This window comes from Mytilus californianus, unplaced genomic scaffold, assembly GCF_021869535.1.
Source record: "Mytilus californianus isolate M0D057914Y unplaced genomic scaffold, xbMytCali1.0.p SCAF_1, whole genome shotgun sequence".
Classification (NCBI taxonomy): Eukaryota; Metazoa; Mollusca; class Bivalvia; order Mytilida; family Mytilidae; genus Mytilus; species Mytilus californianus.
This window is the reverse complement of record NW_026262581.1, coordinates 94,997,340-95,021,771: the sequence shown is the minus strand read 5'-3', so window position 1 is coordinate 95,021,771 and position 24,432 is coordinate 94,997,340. Positions and strand designations below refer to the sequence as shown.

The 24,432-nt window shown below is 32.1% G+C and overlaps 1 protein-coding gene across 1 annotated transcript in view; it reads left to right on the top strand.

Annotated features, from left to right (window-relative positions):
* Positions 1–23,441, top strand: part of LOC127710426 (complex I assembly factor ACAD9, mitochondrial-like) — a 53,060-nt gene extending 29,619 nt beyond the window's left edge. The window contains exons 6-18 of the mRNA XM_052216257.1: positions 6,268–6,415; positions 7,426–7,528; positions 8,296–8,369; positions 9,391–9,466; positions 11,565–11,635; positions 12,859–12,978; positions 14,656–14,784; positions 17,242–17,321; positions 19,018–19,144; positions 19,497–19,574; positions 21,058–21,186; positions 21,944–22,016; positions 23,163–23,441. Of these exons, the coding sequence (XP_052072217.1) occupies positions 6,268–6,415; positions 7,426–7,528; positions 8,296–8,369; positions 9,391–9,466; positions 11,565–11,635; positions 12,859–12,978; positions 14,656–14,784; positions 17,242–17,321; positions 19,018–19,144; positions 19,497–19,574; positions 21,058–21,186; positions 21,944–22,016; positions 23,163–23,263 (1,309 nt within the window). The 3' untranslated portion in view covers positions 23,264–23,441. The remainder of the gene's footprint in view (positions 1–6,267; positions 6,416–7,425; positions 7,529–8,295; positions 8,370–9,390; positions 9,467–11,564; positions 11,636–12,858; positions 12,979–14,655; positions 14,785–17,241; positions 17,322–19,017; positions 19,145–19,496; positions 19,575–21,057; positions 21,187–21,943; positions 22,017–23,162) is intronic.
* Positions 23,442–24,432: the final 991 nt, after the last annotated feature.

Here is a 24,432-nt window from a genome sequence, read left to right as displayed (position 1 = left end):
GATCTACCTCGCACTAATTGAAAAATAAACTTTTTGGAATATCTGTTTCACATGTGACGACGGACACGTTCCAGTGGTCGTAACCATAATACCGTCATCTTTTCCTTGAATGTAAACTTCCAAATAAACCCAAATCACTGGGTTTGTACTTTCTCGAATAACACGACGGGTGCCTTTCTGGAGCATCCGAGATCACCCCGATGGATTTATATTACCCAGTCATACCGATCTATTGAATCAACCAAATGAAACTGTTTTGTATGCTACCGCAACTGAAAGCTGGGGGGCATATTGTTTTACCCCTGTCCGTCCGTCCGTCCGTCCGTCTGTCCGTCCCATTATGGGTATATAGTTATTCCGCATAACTCCTCCTACAGTTTGAATCCAAGGAAGTTTTCTCTTTACTGTCTGTTTGTACATATATTGAAGGTGTGCATGTGGTCAGGGTTTAATGTTTATTAATATTTGCTTTTTTGGGAGATAGTTGAACTTTGTAATTTTTTGGGAAATTTCCTTGCATAAGAAGAGCGTTTCCAGATAACTCCTCCTACAGTTTGAATGCTAGGAAGTTTTCACTCTGCTGGCTGTTTGTACATATATTGTAGGTGTGCATGTGGTCAGGGTTTTTATTTTTATTATCTTTTGCTCTTTTTGGGAGACAATTGAACTTGTTTTTGTCATTTTTGGGGTATAAGCGGTTAAATGAGTTGAGTGCGGGGGCATCACTTTGTCTAGTTTACTTTTTTTTTCTCGTGTTGTGCTGTTACACAACTGTAACAGTCCGATGTAAGGTTAGGATTTAGCGCTCACATACATGTTAAACTCCGCCACGTGCACTTTCTTTATGTACCTGCCCCAAGTCAGGAGCATGAAGTTCAATTGTTGTCGTTGTATAAATGTGAGTTTTTTTGTAGATTGTTTATTTATAAATAAGACCGTTTGTTTTTTCGTTTGAATTTTTTCACATGGTGCATGGTGGCCTTTTGTAGCTGACTAAACGGTGTGTTGAAGGCTGTACGGTTGCCTATATATGATTTCTTACATCCACTGCATTTAAACTCTGGTGGATAGTTGTCTCATTGTCAATCACACCACATCTAGCTTTATTTCAACTTCTATGTTGCGTTTTGTATACTGTAACATTGTTTATCTTTTGTACGCATAACTCGGAGCCCTCTTTTCGGAAGCCCGAGCAAAAGTCCTTGTTCCGCGATAGAAAATTTAATTACGAACCCATATAAGATAGCTCGAATTTCAACTCATAATCTGAATTAATCTAAATGAGACTTAAATTCGAATCTTACTCAAACTCTACCTCAAAAAGTGACTCAAATTTAATGTTGTAACTAGAACTCTACCCTTAAATGTGACTCAAACTCGAAGTCCAACTCGAAACTCAATGCTAACTAAAATTTTAATTCTAATAATGACTTGAATTCGAAATCGAAGACTAACTCAAAGTTTAACTCAAACAGTAACCCGAACTCAAATTCGATGGATGGCAACACTCATCCCAGGCACATACAACCTGAAATCTATCTAAAAATAGAACAGGTTTTTCCGAATTGGTCACGTGATTTTACCTCATCAAGTAATGGGATAACCACATCAAAGAATGACAGGACCACATCAAATAATGAAACAAACACATCATGTAGTGTAAAATCGTCAAATTTTGAAACATCATAACGTAATGTTAAAACCATATAAAGAATAGGCAAATCATCATTAAAAAATAACAAAACCACATCATGTAATGAAACAACTACATAACGTTAAGTCACATTCACATCAAGTAATGTTAAAACCACATTGACTAATGACACAACCACATTAAATAATGTTAAAACCACATTGACTAATGACACAACCACATTAAATAATGGTGAAACCACATCGAGTAATGACAAAACCATATTGAGTAATGACAAAACTATATCAAGTCAATACGAAACCATATCGTGTAATATCGAAATATCATTAAGTAATGACTATTCCATATTGAGTTATATCAAAACATCATTACGTAATGTCAAAACCATATTAAGTAAAGACAAAATATCATCAAGTAATAATAAAACAACATAAAGTAATATCAGAGTTCCACATAAGACAGCTGTGGCGTTCCATAAATAAAGATAAAAAAAAAAAATAAAAACTATTTGCAAGAGAAAAAAAAAATAAATAAAAACTATTTGCAGACAGCTAAAAGAATGTTCTGGTTGCAATGATTGTTTTATAGAATATGAAGTAAAAAATTTAAAGAACATACTGGAAAAAAACAATGTTAGATTGAACATGTAGAATATAAAGATGGAGAAACTTTATAAGTACAAGGGTACTATAAACATAATAAATTGGATGGAAAGTTGAAGAAAACACACTTTAAAAGACCATTTTTACAGCACACGGTTACATTTACAACAAAATTAATGTCAATTAAAAACCTCCTGATCTGAGTCCTAATCTCCTGACCAAAATTTCCCAATCTCCTGATCTGAGTTTCACAGTCCATCACATGTATGAATAGGTAAATTGAAAATTTTTAAGTTCTTAGACCACTTTCATTCTGTGTCAGAAACCTATGCTGTGTCAAATATTTAATTACAATCCAAATTCAGTGCTGTATCAAGCTTGAATGTTGTGTCCATACTTGCCCCAACTGTTCAGGGTTCGACCTCTGCGGTCGTATCAAGCTGCGCCCCAGCGGAGCATTTTATTAGATATTACTGTTAAATGATGCTGATTAAGGGTTTTTTGCTATGTTTAGCCATGACTATGATGTCATTTTCTATTTTAATATCTTTATGATGTATTTAAATGGGCTTTTATGGTTACAAAGGAATTTTATTTTTAGATATTACTTTAAATGTTGCTGATTAAGGATTTTTGTTTATTTTTAGCCATGACTATGATGTCACTTTCTATTTTAATACCTTTATGATGTATTTAAATGGGCTCCCATGTATTTAGATTTTTGATTATTTATACATGTTACCAAATTGGTCCACATTGAACAAAAACAGTCCAAATTTCAACTTTATTACATTACATCAAACATTGAATTCTACATATTCTTTGATATATTGAAATTAACAAACAATTTAGTTTATGGATATTCCACCATAATAGGTAAATTAAATTTTTCCAGTTCTTACACCACATTCATCCTGTGTCAGAAACCTATGCTGTGAAATATTTAATGACAATCCAAAGTCATAGCTGTATCAAGCTTGAATTTTGTGTCCATACTTGCCCCAACTGTTCAGGGTTCGACCTCTGCGGTCGTATCAAGCTGCGCCCCAGCGAAGCATTTTATTGGTTATTGTCTTGAATATTATTATAGATAGAGATAAACTGTAAACAACAAAAATGTTCAGCAAAGTATGATCTACAAATAAGTCAACATGAACAAAATTGTCAATTGACCCCTTAAGGAGTTATTGCCCTTTAAAATCAAATTTTACTGGGCCAAGTTAAACCATACTTGGCCTAAATTATCCTTAGGGTATCTAGTTTAAAAAATGTATCCAATGACCGTGCCCACCTACAAAGATGGCCTCCATGGCTAAAAATTGAACATAGAGATAAAATGCAGTTTTTGGCTTATATCTCTGAAACTAAAGCATTTAGAGGAAATCTAACGGTTTTTATACGTCCGTTTACGGGACGTATTATGGTATACCGTTAACCGTCTGTCCGTCCGTCTGTCCGTCCGTCCTTTGTCAACATGTGGGACATTAACTCAAAAACCAATATGCATGAAACTTTGGTGAATTGTTTATATCTATTGACATGAGCTCCCTTTTGATTTTTATAAATTTTAGACCATACGTTTTCGATTTATGGGGTTTTATTCATTACAAAAAGGGTGATTTTCCAGTTGTCGGACAATAACTCAAAAAGGCTTTCAGCATTTTTTATGAAACTTTGGTGAATTGTTTATATCTATTCAGTATTGATGTAAGCTCCCTTTAGAATTTTATAAATTTTAGATTTTACATTTCCGAGGTTATGGGGTTTTATTCATTAAAATAGGGGGGATTTTCCAGTTTTTGGACAATAACTCAAAAACAATTTCACCAATTTGCAAGAAACTTTGGTGAATTGTTTATTTCTATTGACATGAGCTCCATTTTGATTTTTTAAATTTTAGACTATACGTTTCCGATTTATGGGGTTTTATACATTACAAAAAAGGGGGATTTTCCAGTTTTCGGACAATAACTCAGAAATGCTTTTAGCATTTTTTATGAAACTTTGGTAAATTGTTTATATCTATTGTTGTAAGCTCCCTTTTGATTTTTATAAATTTAAGATTTTACGTTTCCGAGTTATAAGATTTTATTTATAAAAAAAGGGTTGATTTTCAAGTTTTTGGACAATATCCTTAAAGTGCTTAGAGCAGTTTTCATTAAACTTTGATGACTGATTTATATCTTTTAAGATAACCTCCCTTTAGTTTTTTTATAATTTTCTGATATAACATTGAGAAGTTATTGTTTGTTTATAGTCTGACAACAGATTTACTAAGTATTGCGCAACAGCACAGTGTATTGCACAACAGCAAGAAATCTTTAATTGAATATAAATTCAATTCATATAACCAATTTCAAGTTCTTTGACTACATTTATTCAGAAACCTATAATATGTCAAATATTTAATTACAATCCAAATTCAGACCTGTATCAAGCTTGAATATTGTGTCCATTTTTGCCCCAACTGTTCAGGGTTTGATCTCTGCGGGCATATCCAGCTGCGCTCAGTGAAGCAGTTTATTAATTGATCATCTGGTCACATGACCAAAATTGTCAAATTGACCCCTTAAGGAGTTATTGCCTTTTAGAGTCAAATTTTCACTATTTTTCTTCTCCTCTTAATCTGCTTGGCCAAATGGAATTAAACTTATCCACAATTATTATTAGAGTATCTTGATTGAAAAATGTATCCGATGACCCTGCCCTACAACCAACATGGTCGGGGGACCGTCCCCATTGGTAAAAATAGAACATAGGGGTTTACTATAGAAGTCTCTGGGAAAAATGAAAAAAAACCAATTTCAAATGGTCACAACTTGAAAACTGATTTAAATAATGATAAGGGGTCTTCAGTAACTATTGTAAAACTACAATGGGATGACTTGATTTTTTTTCCAGGGGATGCTAATAATTTCTCCTTAATATATTCCATTTTCAGAATTATTCAGTGCTACTTTTTCTATAAACCATTATTATATCTTTTCTTTCAGTATACTTATATTGGGTGAATGCCCCCCAGACCCGGCGGGTTAGTCTAGGTCAGGGGAATTTTGGAGCAGAGGAAAGGAATTTTTTGTTAATTATCTTGAATATCAGTTTAGATTGAGATATACTGTAAACAGCAAAAATATCAAGCAAAGAAAGATCTACAAATAAGTTAACATGACCAATTGGCAATTGACATCTTATTGGAGTTATTGTCCTTTAAAGTTATTTTCTGCAATTTATTGGTAATTTTTGTAAATCTTTTCAAAAATCTTCTGCTTTTAATTTAACTACCGAGCCAAATTAAACTAAACTTGGCCTCAATCATTATTAGGGTATCTATATGATTTAAACCTTATTTAACATGATTTCCAAAACCACAGTAGATACAGGTGAGCGACACAGGCTCTTGAGAGCCTCTAGTTTGTTTCAAAAGATGTTCATCTCAGAAACTACTAAACTTGACAAGATTGATCCTTAGTGTATATAGATTTAAGTTTTTTACTTATATCCCAATCTATCAACAAACATGACAGCTATGACTAAAAATAGGGCATTGGTTTAAAAAAAATGTAGTGGATACAAAGAATTGATGGGGCAAAAATGCAGAAATTGTCAGAATATGTGTTGTTATGAATATCAGCTGGTCAGTAGTCCTTATTTTCACAATGAAAATAGTTGTAAAATGGCAATAGAAATTAAGTCTAATGGAGCAATGCTGCTAAAACTAAATTAAATTTTTTTTTAGATGAGGATGGGATACATATTTCTAATAAGAAATGAACTTGGGGAATGCTTAATCTGACAAATTTTCATTTCTTTAAAAAAAATAAGTCATTTTACTCACTTATCATTTGACTGGATATTAAGGAGCTCTTTAGAAACCAATTCTATTTTATTTATGTTTATTTATAAATTAATCAAAGTGTCTTGGCCAGTTGCTGGTGCCTTCATTTTGACACAAAGTCTGGTTGATATCATAAAGACATAACATATAGTTATTTCCCTTAAATCTGTTTATAGTGGAAGTGATGCTGCCTCAATACAGACAAGAGCAACATTATCAGAGGATGGTAAAACATTTCATTTGAATGGTGGTAAAATTTGGATATCTAATGGAGGAATAGCTGATGTGTTTACTGTATTTGCAAAAACAGAAATAGAAAAAGATGTGAGTAAACATAGAAGGAAGTGGTAGAAATATTAATGATTGTAGTTAAATTTTTTTGCAAGTAATTTTGTCCTGATATTTAAAAAAACTTGATAGTAGCTTGGTGCATAACTTGATAAAATCTTTTTCTTGCATAATTGACCTGATACTACCGTTCAGTATTTAGGGTTGTTTGTCCATTAGTTTGTGCTGGTGTTTCTGCCCTCTTTCTTATAGTTGTCATATAAGGTTCCATCTGACTTTTCCTTACTTGTGTTGAGAAGACTGAGGGACCGGCACGGTGGCTACATCTCAAATTACCTTTTGCTGTTAACACATTATTCAACATGTTACCAGTGTTTTTTTTAATTCACCTGCCCAGAAACACATGTGGTTTTGGAATGTGATTGACCTTTGTCAAATATTTGTTCATAATGGGTAAGAAAGGATATGATGTATCAACTCATATATGTACCTTTGTTTTTTTGTTGTTGTAGCCTTAGAGAAACTATTTAACCAATTGAAACCTGAAAGCAGATATTTATTAAAGACAAAAATTCTGAAATATAAACAAATTATATCAAAAAGACTTGTTTGTTGAAAAAAACTGAAGGATGTTATCTTTTCAAATTTATAATACTTTTTATTTTGTTTCAAACAAAAATTGTTATTCAGAGTTATTCAGATAAACTCGAGCATACAGTCCTCAGTTTTTGGCATTGTGCAAATATTGATTTATGATATTGTGCGAATGGTAATTAATTTGTGAGCTAGTGCAAATTGTAATTATTTTATGACATTGTGCAAATGGTAATTATTTTATTGATGTTGTAGTAATTAAAAAAAATGTCTGAGAATTTGGCGCAATCATGGTGAGAAAGGTTGGTGTCTTAGATATTCTTGTGGTGTACTGTGCATCAACGTTAAGTTCTTATAAAGTCTAGTTTATCATGATTCCAAATTTAAATGAAAAATGTTGTTAATTTTAAGATTATATTTTTTTTTTGTAATTTAATTTTTATTCCATACAGGGAGAAAAAGTTGATAAAGTGACAGCCTTTATTGTTGAGAGAGAATTTGGTGGGGTGACTAATGGTAAACCAGAAGACAAGCTTGGAATCAGAGGCTCCAACAGTAAGTGTTTAAAGAAATGATGAACATGTTTCTATCACCCGATGACAAGTGATGTTTCTATTCTCAATATAGTTATATTAAGCTTTGTAACATAGGAGGCTAAAAATGATGGCATTACCACAAAGATTGGCACCACTCTTATTTAGAAACTCAGATCCATATGAGGCACTATGATGTATACTTGTATGTAGTGTGTGACCTGTCAAACAGAGCCCCCTGAAATATTATTTTGGCCTTAAAAGAACTTTTGGGTACAGACAGTATTTAATTTGATTATTTACTGAGATTCTGGAGCTGTCGCTAATAACAAAACATACAGCAGTGCTCAAAGATCAAAGGAAAAGCTTTCAGCAAAAACTTTTGTATTATTAATGGACAATGATGTCTGTTAAAATAGTAGTTTTCCTTTGTTTAAAAAATGTAACCCCAAACAGATTAGACAAACTTGGGATCAATGTTATATATGTAGGTTCAAACCTTATGATATAGGTTACATCTATAAGCAGCTAGGACAATATTTTTCACTCAGATCATAAATCAGGACATGCAAATTGTATATGAGTTTTATGTGTACAAAAGATGTTTATAGTAATGACAACTGACAGTTAAATCAGTTGATAAAACAAAGTAAGCATGTTATTTATCTACAAGAAATACAATAACGTCCAGGATCCTTTCTTGAAAAATTTTGTCTTTTTATATATTCTTGATACAAAGATAACTTGAAAAATTAAAAAAATAACATGTGATTAATTTTTGTATTTAAGCTTGTGAAGTACATTTTGACAACACTCCTGTACCTATAGAAAATGTTATAGGTGAAGTTGGAGGAGGATTTAAGGTAAGAGTTACAACAAGGAAAAATTTTACATCCAATAAGTCAAGGACTTTGTTTACTTTGATCATCAGCGATGGGGAAGTGAATGTTAATGATTAATATAATCTTATACATGTTATATATCTATAGTGTTAAGGATAATGGTACAAAATGAGGCCATAAATAACCAACTCTTAGGAATGTCAACAAAAGACCAAGTAAAACACCCAGAACAGGGTTATATAAGGGTTATAAGTAAGCATGAATTAGTTTGTATAAGACATTACTCTAGGTTGAGAGAGGTTAGACACAAGTTTAGTTCAACTATTCAATGATATAGACATGCTATTTTAATATGTTTAAATGAATTGGACCTTATTGAAATATATTCGCTAGACTAAATGAAACTTGCTGTACCTGAAGGATGTAATTAAAGCTAGTGCAATAAATACAGCAAGAAAGTATTTTAATCAACCTCAGGAACTCCGGTTTTATTGGTATCCATTTTTTTTTCTAATCAGGCAATTGTTAAAAAGTTAAATCCATTGGTTGAATGTTCTCTATTTAAATATCATCTGAAAACACCCCCAAAAAATCTAGAATAAGAAGTTCTTTGATACAAATTATGGTATGATATGTTTCAGTTGCTACTATTGATTTGCAGAATAGCTTTTAACATCAGATTGTTTGTGTTCCTGCTGAAGGTTTTGGTTTTCTATGGGTATGTTGGTTTCCTCCACCAATAAAAATAACTGCCATGATAAAGCCAAGGTTGCTGAAAGTGATGTTAAATACCAACAAACAAACAAACCTTTCACATCATTTCACATCATAATAGCTGTAGCATTTGTTGTTCAAACTTTCTCATTTGTGTTTTTTACCATGGAAATGAAACATGTATAACTTTTTTAAGAGTGGCGATGTAAACAACTACAGATGATATGATATAGTATATATCTCCTTTTTCACATAGGTCAACCAAATTTTGTATGGAGGTATGTAACGTGTCATTTTCATTTACCTGTATTTTCACTCTATTTTGAAGGTTGCAATGAACATTTTGAACAGTGGAAGATTTAGTATGGGAAGTTCTGGTGCAGGCGTTCTCAAGAAAATGATGGGTATGTGTGAAGTCAACAAAAGAAAAAAACATAGTGAAAGATTTTAATAACAAAATGCAGAAAGTGCAGTCCTATTTGAATAAAAACAAATTTTTTTTACCAGTGTAGAAAAAAAATCATTTTCATAAATTTGCTTATCTAATCCTTTTGACCTTGTTAAGGGCATACAATACAGTTTTGATCCCACGGTGTACTTTTGACGAAAGTTTGCATACAAGCTATTTTCCACTTAGTCAATTCAAATATGTAACAAAAAATATACCTTCATGTGCTATTTTTAGAGATAAATGGGGTCAAAATTTGGACGTTTACTGGAAATTTGGGTTTCTTGGACATTCCTTTCCTTTGGAAAGACACACCTAACTTTTTTGTTTCAAAAGAAAAACGCTAGTGGATGTTTGTAAAAACATTTGGAATATCTTCTCTACATAAGTTTGCTTTGAATTTGTGTAATAATTCTTTGGAAATAATTCATTTTTATCACATTTCCTGGTTTTAGTCAAACAACGGAATTTCTTGCTGTATATTTATCTAATTTATAAGATTTTCATCGGTGATTTGTTTAGAAAAATTGGCACAAATAACCTTCATACATAATCAGGCCAGATGCCATTTTAAAAAAAGAGGGGTCCATGAACTCGTTTTCAAGTTAAGTCAGTTTGAATGATAAATATCAGTCGAAAAATGGATCTTTTCCCGATATGTCACAGTTTGACGTCGTGAAAAATAAAATTTTACGTTAGCGATGTCATTACCTCCCCTGTGACTCTATTGTATGCCCTTAAATGATATATAATTAATAAGTGTAAAAGTTTCAAAGTGATGATTTGTTTGTTGATTGGTTTTTGTCCAAGGCAAATATTTTATGCATATTATGAGAGGAGGAACCAAAATTAAATATTCCATGGCAACAAGAATATTCTATGCTATTATTTGCTCATGATCTATTGTTATATCTTCTGTCCTCCATAAACTAATGAAAAAGGCTTATCTTTGAAACCATTATGGTCAAACTTGGACTGAATGATTCCTTGGACATTCCTGATAAAAACTGGTAAACAATTATTGAGCATATTCACACAATTTGACCCCACCTCTAACTGATGGCCAATGTTAAAAAAGTAATAAATCTGACCAATATTAGTCATTTTAAGGAAAAAAGGCTAAAGCATCCAAAACTTCATCCAAAATTTCATTCATTACCCCTACCTACCCCCTTGTTACTTGTATATCCACCAGTATGGACACAATTTTGCTTAAAACCTTATCCTTAAATATATGAAAAATATTCACCAGAAATATTAGGCCATTATGCTAAAAAAAAATTGTCAGAACTATATCAAATGAAGCCATATGTCTACTGTTAGTTATCATCTTCAACAATAGAAGAAATGTCACTTCCAAATGCTGAGTAAATAGCTGACAGTACAACATGTACAAAAGATAAAACATAGGTGTAAACAGCATAAATTTATTTATATGGATTACTGTGTATTAACAGAAATCCTTATCTTATGTTAAATCTCAGATAAGGGCATACAATGGTTTACCATGAAATAATAACAAAATTGTAGTGCTCAGTTGTTGTTTTTCTTATTAGGACACGTGAATAATAGGTCTCTATTATGTTGAACCTTTTACAGTTTTGACGAATAATAACATTAACGGTACCAATTTTTCTGCACCAGATGCATATAACTTGAATGTCTTTCAACTTCAGTCTTCAGTTATTTTCATGAAATTTTTATGGTGCACAAAATATGTATTTCTAAATTAATGAAAGAAAGGCCTTTTAATAGTGAAAAAAAATCAGAGTAACAAATCTTTAACAGTCAGATTTAGGCATATTATTTTACATATTGCACTATAAAATGAATATTCTTGGATTGATTCACTGAAACATTGTACTGTTATTAGGGTTGGTAACCTCCCTTTTGATTTAAAATTTTCAGTTGTTTTAGTTTGTTTACTTTCAGATTTTAGTCGGTTTTGCAGCAATTTTTCAATTTGCATATGTCAGGCATATCTTGTGCTCCTGTTGCAGATGTTTAATTTAAAATGTACTTTAGTTTTAATCTTCTCTCTTGTTATAATTAAGGAATGGTAGCGGAGCATGCTACAACAAGAGCACAGTTTGGACAATATCTGTCAGAATTTCCTCTTATAAAGGTTAGTCTCTTTAGAACACAGTGTTTACAATCTCTCTTAAAATTTCATTTAAGAAGAGTAAGTATCTATAGAACAGAATCTGGGCAATATCTCTCAGAAGTATTTTTTTTGGTTTTCCAGAGGATGAACCGAGAACCCCTCATCTAATAGACTATTTTCATATTACAGACTTTTGTCTCCGGATTATATAATTTTTCGACAGGTTACCTTTTCTGTGGTAAGACATCCTGGTACTCGGTCAAGTAAGAGCAACCAAAAATAAGTAAAATCAAATATATAATCGGTATAATTTGAGGTGGAAAGTTTACTGTTTTCCGATGATTTTGTAGTTTAAAAAAAAAATGCTGTAATTAATTTTCTCCAAAAATTGTACTGATTGAAAGCTTGATTTTACTTCTTTAGGTTGCTCTTACTTGACTTGGTACCAGAATGTCTAACCACAGAGTAGGTAACCTGTCGAAAAAATATAAACTTCGGAGTCAAAAGTAGGTAATATGAAAATAGTCTATTGGATTGAAATTTTTATGGAGTGTTATGGGCAGCAACATAAAAATCAGTTGAGTTTGATTTTACTGATTTCTTTTTTTTTTCTATTTTATAGTTATACCCTTGTTTTTCCAAAGATTATTTGGGGGTGTTTTCAGATGATATTTAAATAGAGAACACTCAACCAATGGATTTAACTTTTTATTTAAAGTTAAGACTATGAAATACATGTTGTTTTTGAATTTTCATATATAGCACTTATACTGTCCCAGCCCTTGATCTTCCAAAATGAAATATAATTTTATAGCGTCATATAGACAATACAATACTTGTTGAGTGTGGTTTTAGTCAATTTCACTTTAAACACTCCAGTAGTTTAATCCTTGATTTAAAAAAAAAAACAAAAAACAATTGAAAATGAATTTTCTAAATGATAAAAGCAAAATATACTAGTAAGGACAGCCTCTGTTGTTTATTTCTTTTGATTTTGTAAATAGATACATTGAAATACTGAATGTTATTTATACCTAAACAGAACTAAAGACTTAAAAGATATAAAAGCAAATAAAATGAATGAAAAACATTCCAAAAATTATTTTCTTGTTGTATTCAAATACATATGTGTATCAACATAAGGTATACATCATTCTTTTTCATTAGTTTAAAAAATTCAAATGTATTTCAAGTTGATCTTTGATCACAAGATCGACTTTAATGTTTTCCGTTTTTTTCTTCAGGAAAAATTTGCAAGGTTAGCTATTACAACATATGTTATGGAGAGTATGGCATATTTAACAGCAGGAACTTTAGATGCATATGAGCAACCAGATTTATCATTAGAGGCTGCTATTGTAAAGGTTAGTTTAGGCAATACAGAGTTGAATTTGAAATGACGTAAACCTAAATGCTATAACTGACTAAAGTATCACCTGCAGCGTCTGGTTGTAGATAGCTACACATAGGGATCACATATGTCATCTTGTGTTGTTGTCATCTGCATCGTTGTACTCATTCATGTCCTTTAATTAATTCTGATCTCCTTGAAAACTACTTTACAGTATTCAACAGGTCAACCAGTCATGCTCAGATTCTTTGAAAGGAATTAAAGTTCCTGCACCTGCTATACAACTTGTTTTACTGACTGCTAAACATAAAAAATTTGTCTCTGAACATTTTTTATTTGTCTAAGGCGTGTATAATTGGTTATTCAAATAAGAAATTCAACCAGTTTGACTTCCAAAATAAAGGTAAAGGGAGATAACTATAAGTTAAATTATGTCTATTAAAAACTATCAGTGACATTAACCATCTCTGCATACATGTATAGATTTTGAGGGGATTTTCCATACCAAGACATAGACTGAACAAGTTATGTCTATTTTATTTGGAGTTGGCAGTTGACCCACATTCCTTCGTACATCTTAAATCTTTAATTTTGATAATTCGAATTTTTCAGTATACATTTCTCTATCAAAGACATTGTAGTCTTTCACAAAAAAGTAAAATTCACAAGGAATCATATGAAATGAAATTACGGATATGTTTGCAGATTACCTCTCTACTCTTTTTTATCTTAAGTATATCAAACTAAACACTGCTAAGTAGGATTTCAGATAACATTTACCAAAAACTTTCATATACTGAGACATTGAGAAAAATAAAAGAAGAATGTGTCGGAGGACACAAATGCCCTGCTCAAGATTTGCAATGAAAATGGGACGGAAAGACGGACGGTCAAGGATAACACTCAATGCTCCTGTCGCAAACGCCGGGGGCATAAAATTGTAAAAAGAACAATACACTGTACATCTTTGACTAATAGTACGATGAATGCTGTTTGGATGTCTGGGTGACTGGACATCAACATTTCAGTTTTCAGATAAAATCTTTCAAGTGTCAAGATTATTACCAAACTTTGCTTGATAATGCACCATGGGAAGAGGAAAACCCTTATTGATTTAAGGGTCAGAGTGAAAGGTCACCTCAGCTGTTTAAAGACTGTAGTTTTTGCAAAATTTTGGTTTTGGATGCTAACTTTGAACCATATGCCCAACCTTTTAGTAGGTCATAAGTCAAGGTCACAATTACACTAAGTTTTTTAAAAGATTAATTTCAGGGCAATATCTTATGAAGCATAAATCAGAGCTTAATATATCTTTGGGGTGAAAAAGACCCACTGATTTTTAGGTTAAAGATTAAGTTGATGGCAGCAATTTGAAAGACTGATCATTGGGCAATTGTTTGTTTCCAAACATTTTACATAAATTGTCAGCAGACTTTTCAGTCTTTAAAGTATTCAACTTAAAAGTCTGTTTCTTGTAGATTGCAACTAGACTTATGCACCCATGGTGCTCTGTAATTTTTTTTTTTTTTTTTACCTCTGACCAAAATGTGGCCATATCAAAGCAATTTTCCATAAAACATTTTATTTTCTATAGACAATATAGAAACAGTACTCCATAGAAGAGCTTTAAGTATACCAGGAAATTCTATTTTATTGGTGACTATAATTTAAACTGTGGTATTTTATTTAGATTTTCAGTTCAGAAGGTTGTTGGGTTTGTGCCAATGAATGTTTACAAATATTAGGAGGTTTAGGATACATGAAGGATTATCCATATGAACGCTTATTAAGGGATGGACGAATCCTTATGATATTTGAGGTAAGATACAAAATTATCTAAGCCATTGGTTTAAATACAGAGTTGACAACGTCAGAAAATATTGTGAATAGCTAGAAGGATATTGATAGAACATTATATGAGGATGTGCAGAACAGAATAAAATCCTGTTTTCACATATTAAACAGAAGATTTACAAATTTACTTACTTCAAAATTCAATATCAGTGATACCTGGTATTATTATATTGGTTGCAATGAATTGCTGTGATTTCCCAGGGGTTCAAATTAGGGGTGGTCCGATGTCCGTGACCTTCCACTGTTGCAATCGGACTATCGTTTTGGTTACTAGCTATGCCCGACGGACCTTCGATTTTAAAGGAAATAAAAATGATCTTTGCTGACCTTTTTAACCATCTGTATCGTCATTTTTAAGACATATTATTATTGAAATTGAGATAAAAAAATGTTTCATCCCTGACCTTGCCGACGAGTGATAAAAGTTATTTTTAACCTTGTATTTCTTGGAAACACAAGGTTATAAATAGTTGCGAGAAGTCATGTGACAAATCATTTAATCATTTAGACATTTTCGAACAAAATGAGTCCGTTTCACTTTGGTGTCACGTCTTCCAAGAGAAAGCCTGAAGATTATGAACGGTCTTCAACCATAGGCACTTGTTTCTATCCATGGGAAGGTCGACTATCCATAAATATAGAAGGATATTCAACCTTCCCATGGATAGAAACAAGTGCCTGTGTCTTCAAGGTCTTCAAAAGAAATCAAATGAAGATCTCACTAAAGACCAAAAATGCGATCGTGAAAAACAGGAACGGACATTTAAGCCCCACTGGAAAATCGATCGAACCGTGGCTTTATTTTGATGAATCAACTGGTCTAATGTCATGCACATACTGCCAGAAGTTCCCCACCCATTCAGAAAAAGAAAGTGCACTTGTAAGGGGAACACATAATCTTAAAATAGACCCAATTAAAATATACGAAGTGACACCCCAGCATTTATCTTGTTTAAAGCAGTGGATCCATGAAAGTGACCCAAATTTAAAGTCTTAAGATTAATTGTCAGACACTAAACTTGGACAATGTATTCTCAATAGCAATGTAAGCCTGATCAGTTAAATAGATATAAGGTTCTTTTCAACACTGCATACAGTATTGAAAAAAAGGGAAACCCTTCAGTGACTATGAATTTATTCTTGAAATCCAGTGCAAAAATGGTGTTGATGTGTAAGCAGTACTTCAATATTGAAGGTTGTAAACTGTTTATTTGCTGGATAGCCCATTATATGAGAAACGAAACATCACATGCAGTTCAAATATGATGAAACAAACTAACCTTACTCCAAAAGCACATTAATTTTGTATCTTATTGAGTTATGAAATATTTCATGTAAAAGTAGGACCTGGGATTTAGGTTGTGGACCTTTCAGTTTGGAGTGTCAAAGGTCCTGGACCTTCCAGTACCAAATGTTAATTTGAACCCCTGTTTCCTTGTGAAATAAAATAAATCTGATAATTTCACTCCCCTGATGTCATACAACAATGTGTGTTGTCAAGAAGCTGTCAATGAAGTGGCATCAAAACAATTGAGAATGCGTAGAATAAAAAGTCCACGGTCAATGTAATAAAAGGATTAACTAATCCAAGAATTAAAATATCGAAAAATATTCAACTCCTGACAGAAGAACACTAATAATTAACCCATGGGTTACGTGCATTCGTGGACTAATGTGCTGTTTAGTCTCTTGTTGAATATTTTAATTCTTGGATTAGTTATTCTATAAAATGTCTCTGGTCAATGCAACTCCTCCCCCTAAACAGCTAGATGGATATTGATGAAACCTCCAGTCGTAGAACACTACCTGATGATGTGTATAAGGATTATTATCCCTGTCATACATGTTGAAGGGGAGACTGTCTCCTTGAAGACTGTTACCAGAGGATGCGCATGAAGAAATATAATCCTGTTCAAACATGTTTAAGGGGAGATAATCAAAATTGACTTAATTCAATATTGCAATATGTGGTCCTAGTTTTTTGTAAGAGCAACACCTCATAATCAACTGGATGCATATTGATGAAATTTTACACAGTTGTAGAATAGAAATAAAGGCTGTGCATTACAGATTATTTTTCCTTGTCTTAATGTTAAAGGTGAGATAATTAGGGCCCTACCAATTAAGTGAAGGATGGTCAAAAGTAATCAGCTTGTCCGTCCACATATCAAATTCATTTGATGAAACTTATAAGTTGTAAAACAGTACCAGTGTATGTGTGTAAAGGAATATTATCCCCATCTTGCATGTTAAAATGGAAATAATCAAATTTACGTTATGATGCAATAACTTGTAAGTGCAACTCCTCCTAAACAGCAATATGGATATTGATGAGACATTCACAGTTTTAGAATCTTACCTGAGGATGTGTATATTAAATAAAAGTCTATGTAAAAACTGAATATTGTTTTCCTTCTTTCAGGGAACAAATGAAATTCTACGAATGTTTGTTGCCCTACAAGGCTGTCAGCATGCTGGAAAACAGCTGAAAGAACTAGTCAAGTATTTGTTTTTATTATATGATTTATTTGTTAGGCTGTTGCCCTATTTGCCTGACAATTTCATACTTTCTTGTAATATGCAAGTCAAAATTTTGGAAAATGTAAAATCTACATAGTAAATTCAATAACTATATGCACACTTAATTTAAGGATTGTATGTTTGTATACAATTGTCCATCTTTCCTGCAATATGTATGTATCTCTGTCCATTTGTCCATATATTGCATAGCTAGAGAATGTTTTGATCAAATTTTATAAAATTATAAAATTTGAATGTAATATTTCAAATGATGAAAAAAGCCTTTTGATTTGGATCAATTTAATTCAAACTTTTTTAAAAAAAAATTTCGGATTGGCAAAAATAGTTCTTTTAAATGTTGAAAATTTCAGATTTGTCATTCTAGAGTTTATCATTAAATTTAATGCAAGTTTTGGTCAACTGGCTGCTTGGGGCCAGTGTGAACATTTACCATCACTTGGCATCCATCGTCTGTGGTCTTCCATTAATTTTGATAAAAACTTTCTCCACTGAAACTACGGGCCAAATTGAAACTTGGTCCCAATCATGCTTGGGATATCTAGTTTTAAAGAGGAGTAAAGCCAGTAACCCCAATAAATGGCCCTGTAAAGGTGTATTTTTCGAAACTTTAAGTGTTTGAGTAAATTTATTGTGAGTGTATTCCTTAATGTATTATCCTTGAAAGTATGATAAAAAAAAGTGCAAATCTACTTTATACTTATATATGTATAAGCCCTAAATAGGAATAGATTTCGTTTCAGTCAATTTTTCTAGAAATTTATTCCTTTTTGTACCTATTTTAATGATTTCCTATGTGGTGCCCTCGCAAATTGAAATTTTTGTTTAAAATTAAAGAATATGATATATAAAGAATATTTCAGCAAACACATTAGTGGGCGAGGTGTGGCGCCACTGTTAATTTTTCAGAAAACTGGCAAAAAATCATGTTTTATTGAAATTCACCTTCGTTGATGACGTCACAAATACATCACAAATGATGCAATTGGTAAAAATCTTTCTTAACCGAAACAATTGGACATTTTCACTTATGTTTTCCCAAAATTTTCACAACATTATCGCAGATAAAAATTTTCCAACTTTTAGGGTCAATATCATGAGTTAGTGAAACAACTCCTTTATCTGATAATCTTCTGGCCAAGCAATATGGCCCCAAGGCTAAAAATAGAACATAGGGGTAAAATGCAAGCATTGTTTATTATTTAGGAAATTGTTATAGAAAGAGAAAATCTAACAGGGGCAAAATTTGTTGACAATATTCAATATCTACATACTGGTTGTTTCAACCAACATTGTCAGACAACTCCTTATAGTTGTTATTGCCCTTAAATGATGATTGTTACCGTAATTTATAGAAGTACATTTTTTTTGTACATGTATTGTATGACATAGGAATGAATTTAGCAAAAAATGGGGCATCATCTGACTTGTTTTCTTTTTCCGTTTAGGTCTAGATTAAGGAACTATAGTTGATATAAAAAGTTGTATTTTCTCATTGAAATTGTCTCGAGTTGCAATGAAGAACAAACAAAATTAGATCTCTGTGACCGACTTTACTAAGGCTTGAGTGCATTGGGTGAACTTTTCACATCAAGGCAACTGCATGTCATTGAGTTTTAATCTTTCATCATTAGACTATCTTTTTCTGTATTTGTTGCAGAAAAATAAGAAATCCATTAGCCAACCCTGGATTATTTTTTGGGACATTGAAAAAAAGAGTCATGTCAGATCCACTGAAGCCACCATTAAAATTACATTTGGATGAAGAAGTGCATCCTAGTCTGAAGGTGTGTTTGATTTTTATATGTCATATATAATATAGAATAACATCCTAGATTAAGGGTTTGCTTGATTTGTTGTAACTGCTACACTGAGAAAAACATCCTAAATTATTTCTATTGCAATGCATCTGGATTAGGACCACTTGTTTAATTTGTATTTGCTTGACTAAGCTACATACATCTATGAATTAATAAAGCCCTGTTTGATCAAAAAGAATAAATTCAAAATCACAAATTCACAAAAGCATGCATATAAAACAAAATGATAATGATAATAGATTGATATAAGTTTTTTTTTAAAGTGTAAGTTCATGTCATATAAATATACTTGGTGTAAATTTTGATTATGATTTTGTAGACAGCTGCACAGTCGTTAGAGACAGGCACCTTTATATTCCAGACAGCAGTAGAAAGAGTATTAGAGAGATATGGAAATGTAAGTAAAATGTGAAAACTTTTGTTATAAAGGTTACCATAGTAATCAAATCTAATTCTTCTTGTGGATTTCTTGGTGTTTGTTGTATAGAATATGCGATCTTAGACTGAATATTTTTCGTGAGGGAATGCATATGAGATTATTGTTGATAATCTCATCTTTATAATTTATAATTTAAAACCTACATCACATCTTATTTTTTGTACTCTGGAAAACAGCTACACAGCAACACTTTGTTCAACACTTTCTAAGCAGCTGATCAGTAAGCTTTAGTAGTGAAAATGTAAAAGAACAAAAGTATTAACAAAAATACTGAACTCCAAGGTAAACAAAAAAAGGGAGAACAAAATCAAACGCTTGACTATATCAACCACCATAACAAATATAAAACATTCCTGACTTGTCTTCAGAAGAAAATTATGGGTTAAACCTGAATGTAGCTCATCCATTTTCACATCATTTACAATTGTACTAAAATGTAGAGTCGCTCAAACTTATGATTGAAAAAGTCAACAGTATCACCAACATGCCTTTGTGCACTTTCACTAATGAGTATGACATCTTTCAGATTATTGTCCCCTGCGCAACGCGTTCTAGGGGCATAGAAATACTGGGCATCGTCCATCTGGACTTGCACGCATACAATCATTTTTAACAGAGTTATGCCCTTGGAAACATTAATTATATGGAAAATTGCATCCTTAGTGCTCTCATTTGTACAATTCTTACTAGATTTTTAAGAAACTTATATCATAGGTTTATATCAACAATGTCTTGGACGAGTTCAAAAATCAGTGCCAATCAATCATTTTTAAAAGTTATGCCCCTTGGAAACATTAATTATATGGAAAATTGCATCTTTGGTGTTCTCATGTGAACAATTCTTGCCAGATTTTTATGAAACTTATATTATAGGTTTATATAAACAATGTCTTGGACAAGTTCGAAAATCAGTGCAGATCAATTATTTTTAAAAGAGTTATGCCCCTTGGAAATATTAATTATGTGGAAAATTACATTTATTTTTAAAAGAGTTGTGCCCCTTGGAAATAATGATTATATGGAAAATAGCATTGTGAGCTCTCTCAAGTGTACAATTCTTGCCAGATTTTTATGAAACTTATATCATAGATTTATATTAACAATGTCTTGGATGAGTTCGAAAATCAATGCCGATCAATAATTTTAAAAAGAGTTATGCCTCTTGGAAACATTAATTATTTGCACCTTGGACAGATAAAATATGTGCAACGTGGGAGACGTTGGAACTCTGTTCTTTTATTAAATAATGTCTTGTGAACATCTATAGTGTGTTATTTAATGTTTATCATTCTTTTGTGAGTTTTGAATCCATGGAGGCAAAATGGATCCTATTATATCTTCTCCTAAATTAAAGACTGCAATCTTAATAATATTCAGTGAACTAATCACATATATGAAAAGGGCTTATAAAATTATAATAATAATGTATTTACCTTTACAGAAAGTAGTACATGAACAACTAGATCTTAAAAGATTAGCCAACATAGTGATAGATTTATACGCCATGACATCATGTATAGCCAGAACTAGTCGATCTCTTTCTATAGGATTACGTAACTCAGATCATGAGGTAAATATGTTACAGGGAAGACAACTCAGACTGAAACAACTTTGTTTTGTGTGTGTACCAATTTGGTGGTTCATGGTGTCCATATGAACCAAGCGAAAGTGTATTTTCTATTGATTTTGAAGTTAAAATTCTGAACACCATTAAGGGCTTTTTTTTTAATCACAAAGATTATTATCCACAACTTTCACAGTAAGGCTAGCTGAGAAGTCTTATAAAGAAGTGTAAGCTAAGATAAGACTGTTAAGAAGTAAGAGGACAAGTTAAAGGAGCATCAAAGTAATCAGTAAAATTGAGAATGGAAATGGGGAATGTGTCAAAGAGACAACAAACCGACCATAGAGCAGACAACAGCCGAAGGCCACCAATGGGTCTTCAATGCAGCGAGAAACTCCCGCACTCGAAGGCGTCCTTCAGCTGGCCCCTAAACAAATATGTATACTAGTTCAGTGATAATGGACGTCATACTAAACTCCAAATTATACACAAGAAACTAAAATTAAAAATGATACAAGACTAACAAAGGCCAGAGCTATGGACTAATTAAAAAGTATAACTTGTTTTGAAGATATGTTTTAAAGTTTTGATGCTATTCATTGTTGAATACCTTGTAAATATTTTTTTTTCAAATTACTCTTTTTGTGATGCATCATGGATTTTTATCAGTTTTAAATTTTAATTAGTCTGTTAGTTTCTGTACTACTTTTCTCATTCTAAGCTTTACACGTAATAAAATGCAATTATTTCTGTTTCTTTGCAGTTGTTGATAACAAATACATTTTGTTATGAAGCAGATTTAAGAATAAAACATGAAATGCAGCAGTTATTGAAAGGTACCTATGAACTTCATTTAGTTTTTGTTTCATTTGTGACGGATGTTAGACAAGGTATATGCTAATTCTGTGGTGATGGCAGCAAAAACTATTTTCTTAAAGCTTTATATTTCTTAAGATAGAACTGGATACTGTAAATTCAGAAATTATTGCGATGTTTTTATTATTGCGAAAAAATGCGACAGGGTTATAATCGCAATAATTCAAACTCGCATTTAGAAATTTTTTATATGAATTAAACAGGACTTTTCTCAATATCGCAAAAATTAAAATCGCATTTTAGTCTAAAATGACAAAATCGCAATAATAAATGCACGCAATAATTTCTGAATTTACAGTAATTCATATCTGGTCTATATATATAAAAATAAGGAGATGTGGTATGATTGCCAACGAGACAACTATTCACCAAAGTTCAAATGAAGTGGATGTAAACAATTATAGGAAACCGTATGTTCGGCTATAAAAGGCCATGACATGAAAAATATGAAACAATTCAATTGAGAAAACTAACAGCCTAATTTATAACAAAACAATTTACGAAAAACAAATATGACAGACATGAACCAACGACCACCACTGAACTACAGGCTCCTGACTTGGGACAGGCACATAAAGAATATGGCGGTGTTAAACATGTTTGTGAGCGCTCAACCCTCCCCCTAACCTGGGACAGTGGTGTAACAGTACAACATAGAACAAACTATAAAAATCAGTATGCCTTTTGAAGTCTCAGGACTTTGTCTGGTATATGCCAGTTGTGCTTGGAGTCTTTTTCATTGTTCAATGACTGCATAAAATACTTTTTTATCTCATGATTTAATCCAGTTATGAGTTATAAGACAACTATATTTGGGAAATAGAATCATTACAAGGAGTTCATGTCCATAAGACAAAGCTTGCTTGTCGTTGACCTAATTTTAATGGTTCAGTGATCAATGTTAAGTTATAGTCATAAGACATATCTAAATTATTTCATATATATGACTCGATTTCATTGAAACTGTCAGAAAATCTTCAGTACTTAATGGCAATGATTTTATATTGTTTCCCGTAGCAAAGCATTTTTTATCCAAGAATAAAAGGCATTGCTCACATATTTACTAGGCCATCTATTTACAATACCATACTTTACTTATATTTTAGGTAAAACAGAAAATACAGATGAAACTATACATAAAATAGCAGATTTAGTTTTTAAAAACAAAGGATATGCAGCATCACATCCATTGGAGAGAAATTGGTAGAATCAGAGACTTGAAAAAAGATTGTATTCTTTCATTTGCTAATTGTGAAGGAGATAAATTAGAGCAAATATGAATTAGTGCTCCATGCAAGAGACATAAGATCATATTATTTTACTCAGGAACTGTGATAAGATTATTTTATACATGTATTTGTGAAAATATAAATTATTATGATCAATTTATTTTTGTCTTGCCAGCAGCAAATGTCTCTTGACTTCTGACATAGGTGTTAAACTGTCTTGTATTATAGTCATTGTTGACAGCATGAAAACCTTATACACAAAAATTGTATTCATACAGAATATTAGGACCAGCTTGCTCAGTCTTGACTCGGCTAATTTGGAATTTATGCCACTTCTACGATAATAGGGGACATTAAGTTTTCTGGTTTATGTGTCCAGTTGTTAGTTAATCCATCCTGTATCAGGTTAAAAGTTTTGCTTTGAGGTAGTTTACCATGAAGCTCTCATCACATCAATTTGTAACGAAGTCCACATGATCATTACCATGTGATCTTTTTAAAACATATGTCAAGTTAGGGTTTTGACCATATTTCACAGGTCACTGACCATGGTAATGATGATGATGAATGTTTAACTTCCAGTGACAAATTAAATGCATATTTAGAACAAGTATATGTTAATGTAATATGAATATAAACCCTGCTTTGTACGAGACAGCACACCGCTTACTCCTAAATGCTGGGTGCTTAGAGGAGAAGCAGAGAATATCAATTTCGGTTTGACACAAACAAGGATCGAACTCATTAACTCCAACTCGCGAGGCAAGCATCCTATACTGTGAACACCATGGTAGTTAACGTTAAAGTGTGATATTGTGAGCACATTTTTCCTGTTTTTATTGTTTAAGTTTTTCTTATTTTTCAGTGAAAAAAGTGCTACTTTTAGACCATTGATATATACAGTATTAGATTATCTAAAGCAGAAAAGGATAATATGTTATTAATACATGTTTAAATGATTGTTTTTGTCTAGCCTGCAAAGAAAAGTCTCAGAATGCATGATAGGGATTACTTTTTAGCAGCCATGGTGTAAATTATTTGTATTAAGCTTTATATTTTAGAAGGTAGAAGATCAGGATGCTTCAGATGCCTTATGTTACGAAGTTAACGTCTGTCAAATGTCCATTGTATTTGACTTCCTTTTCAT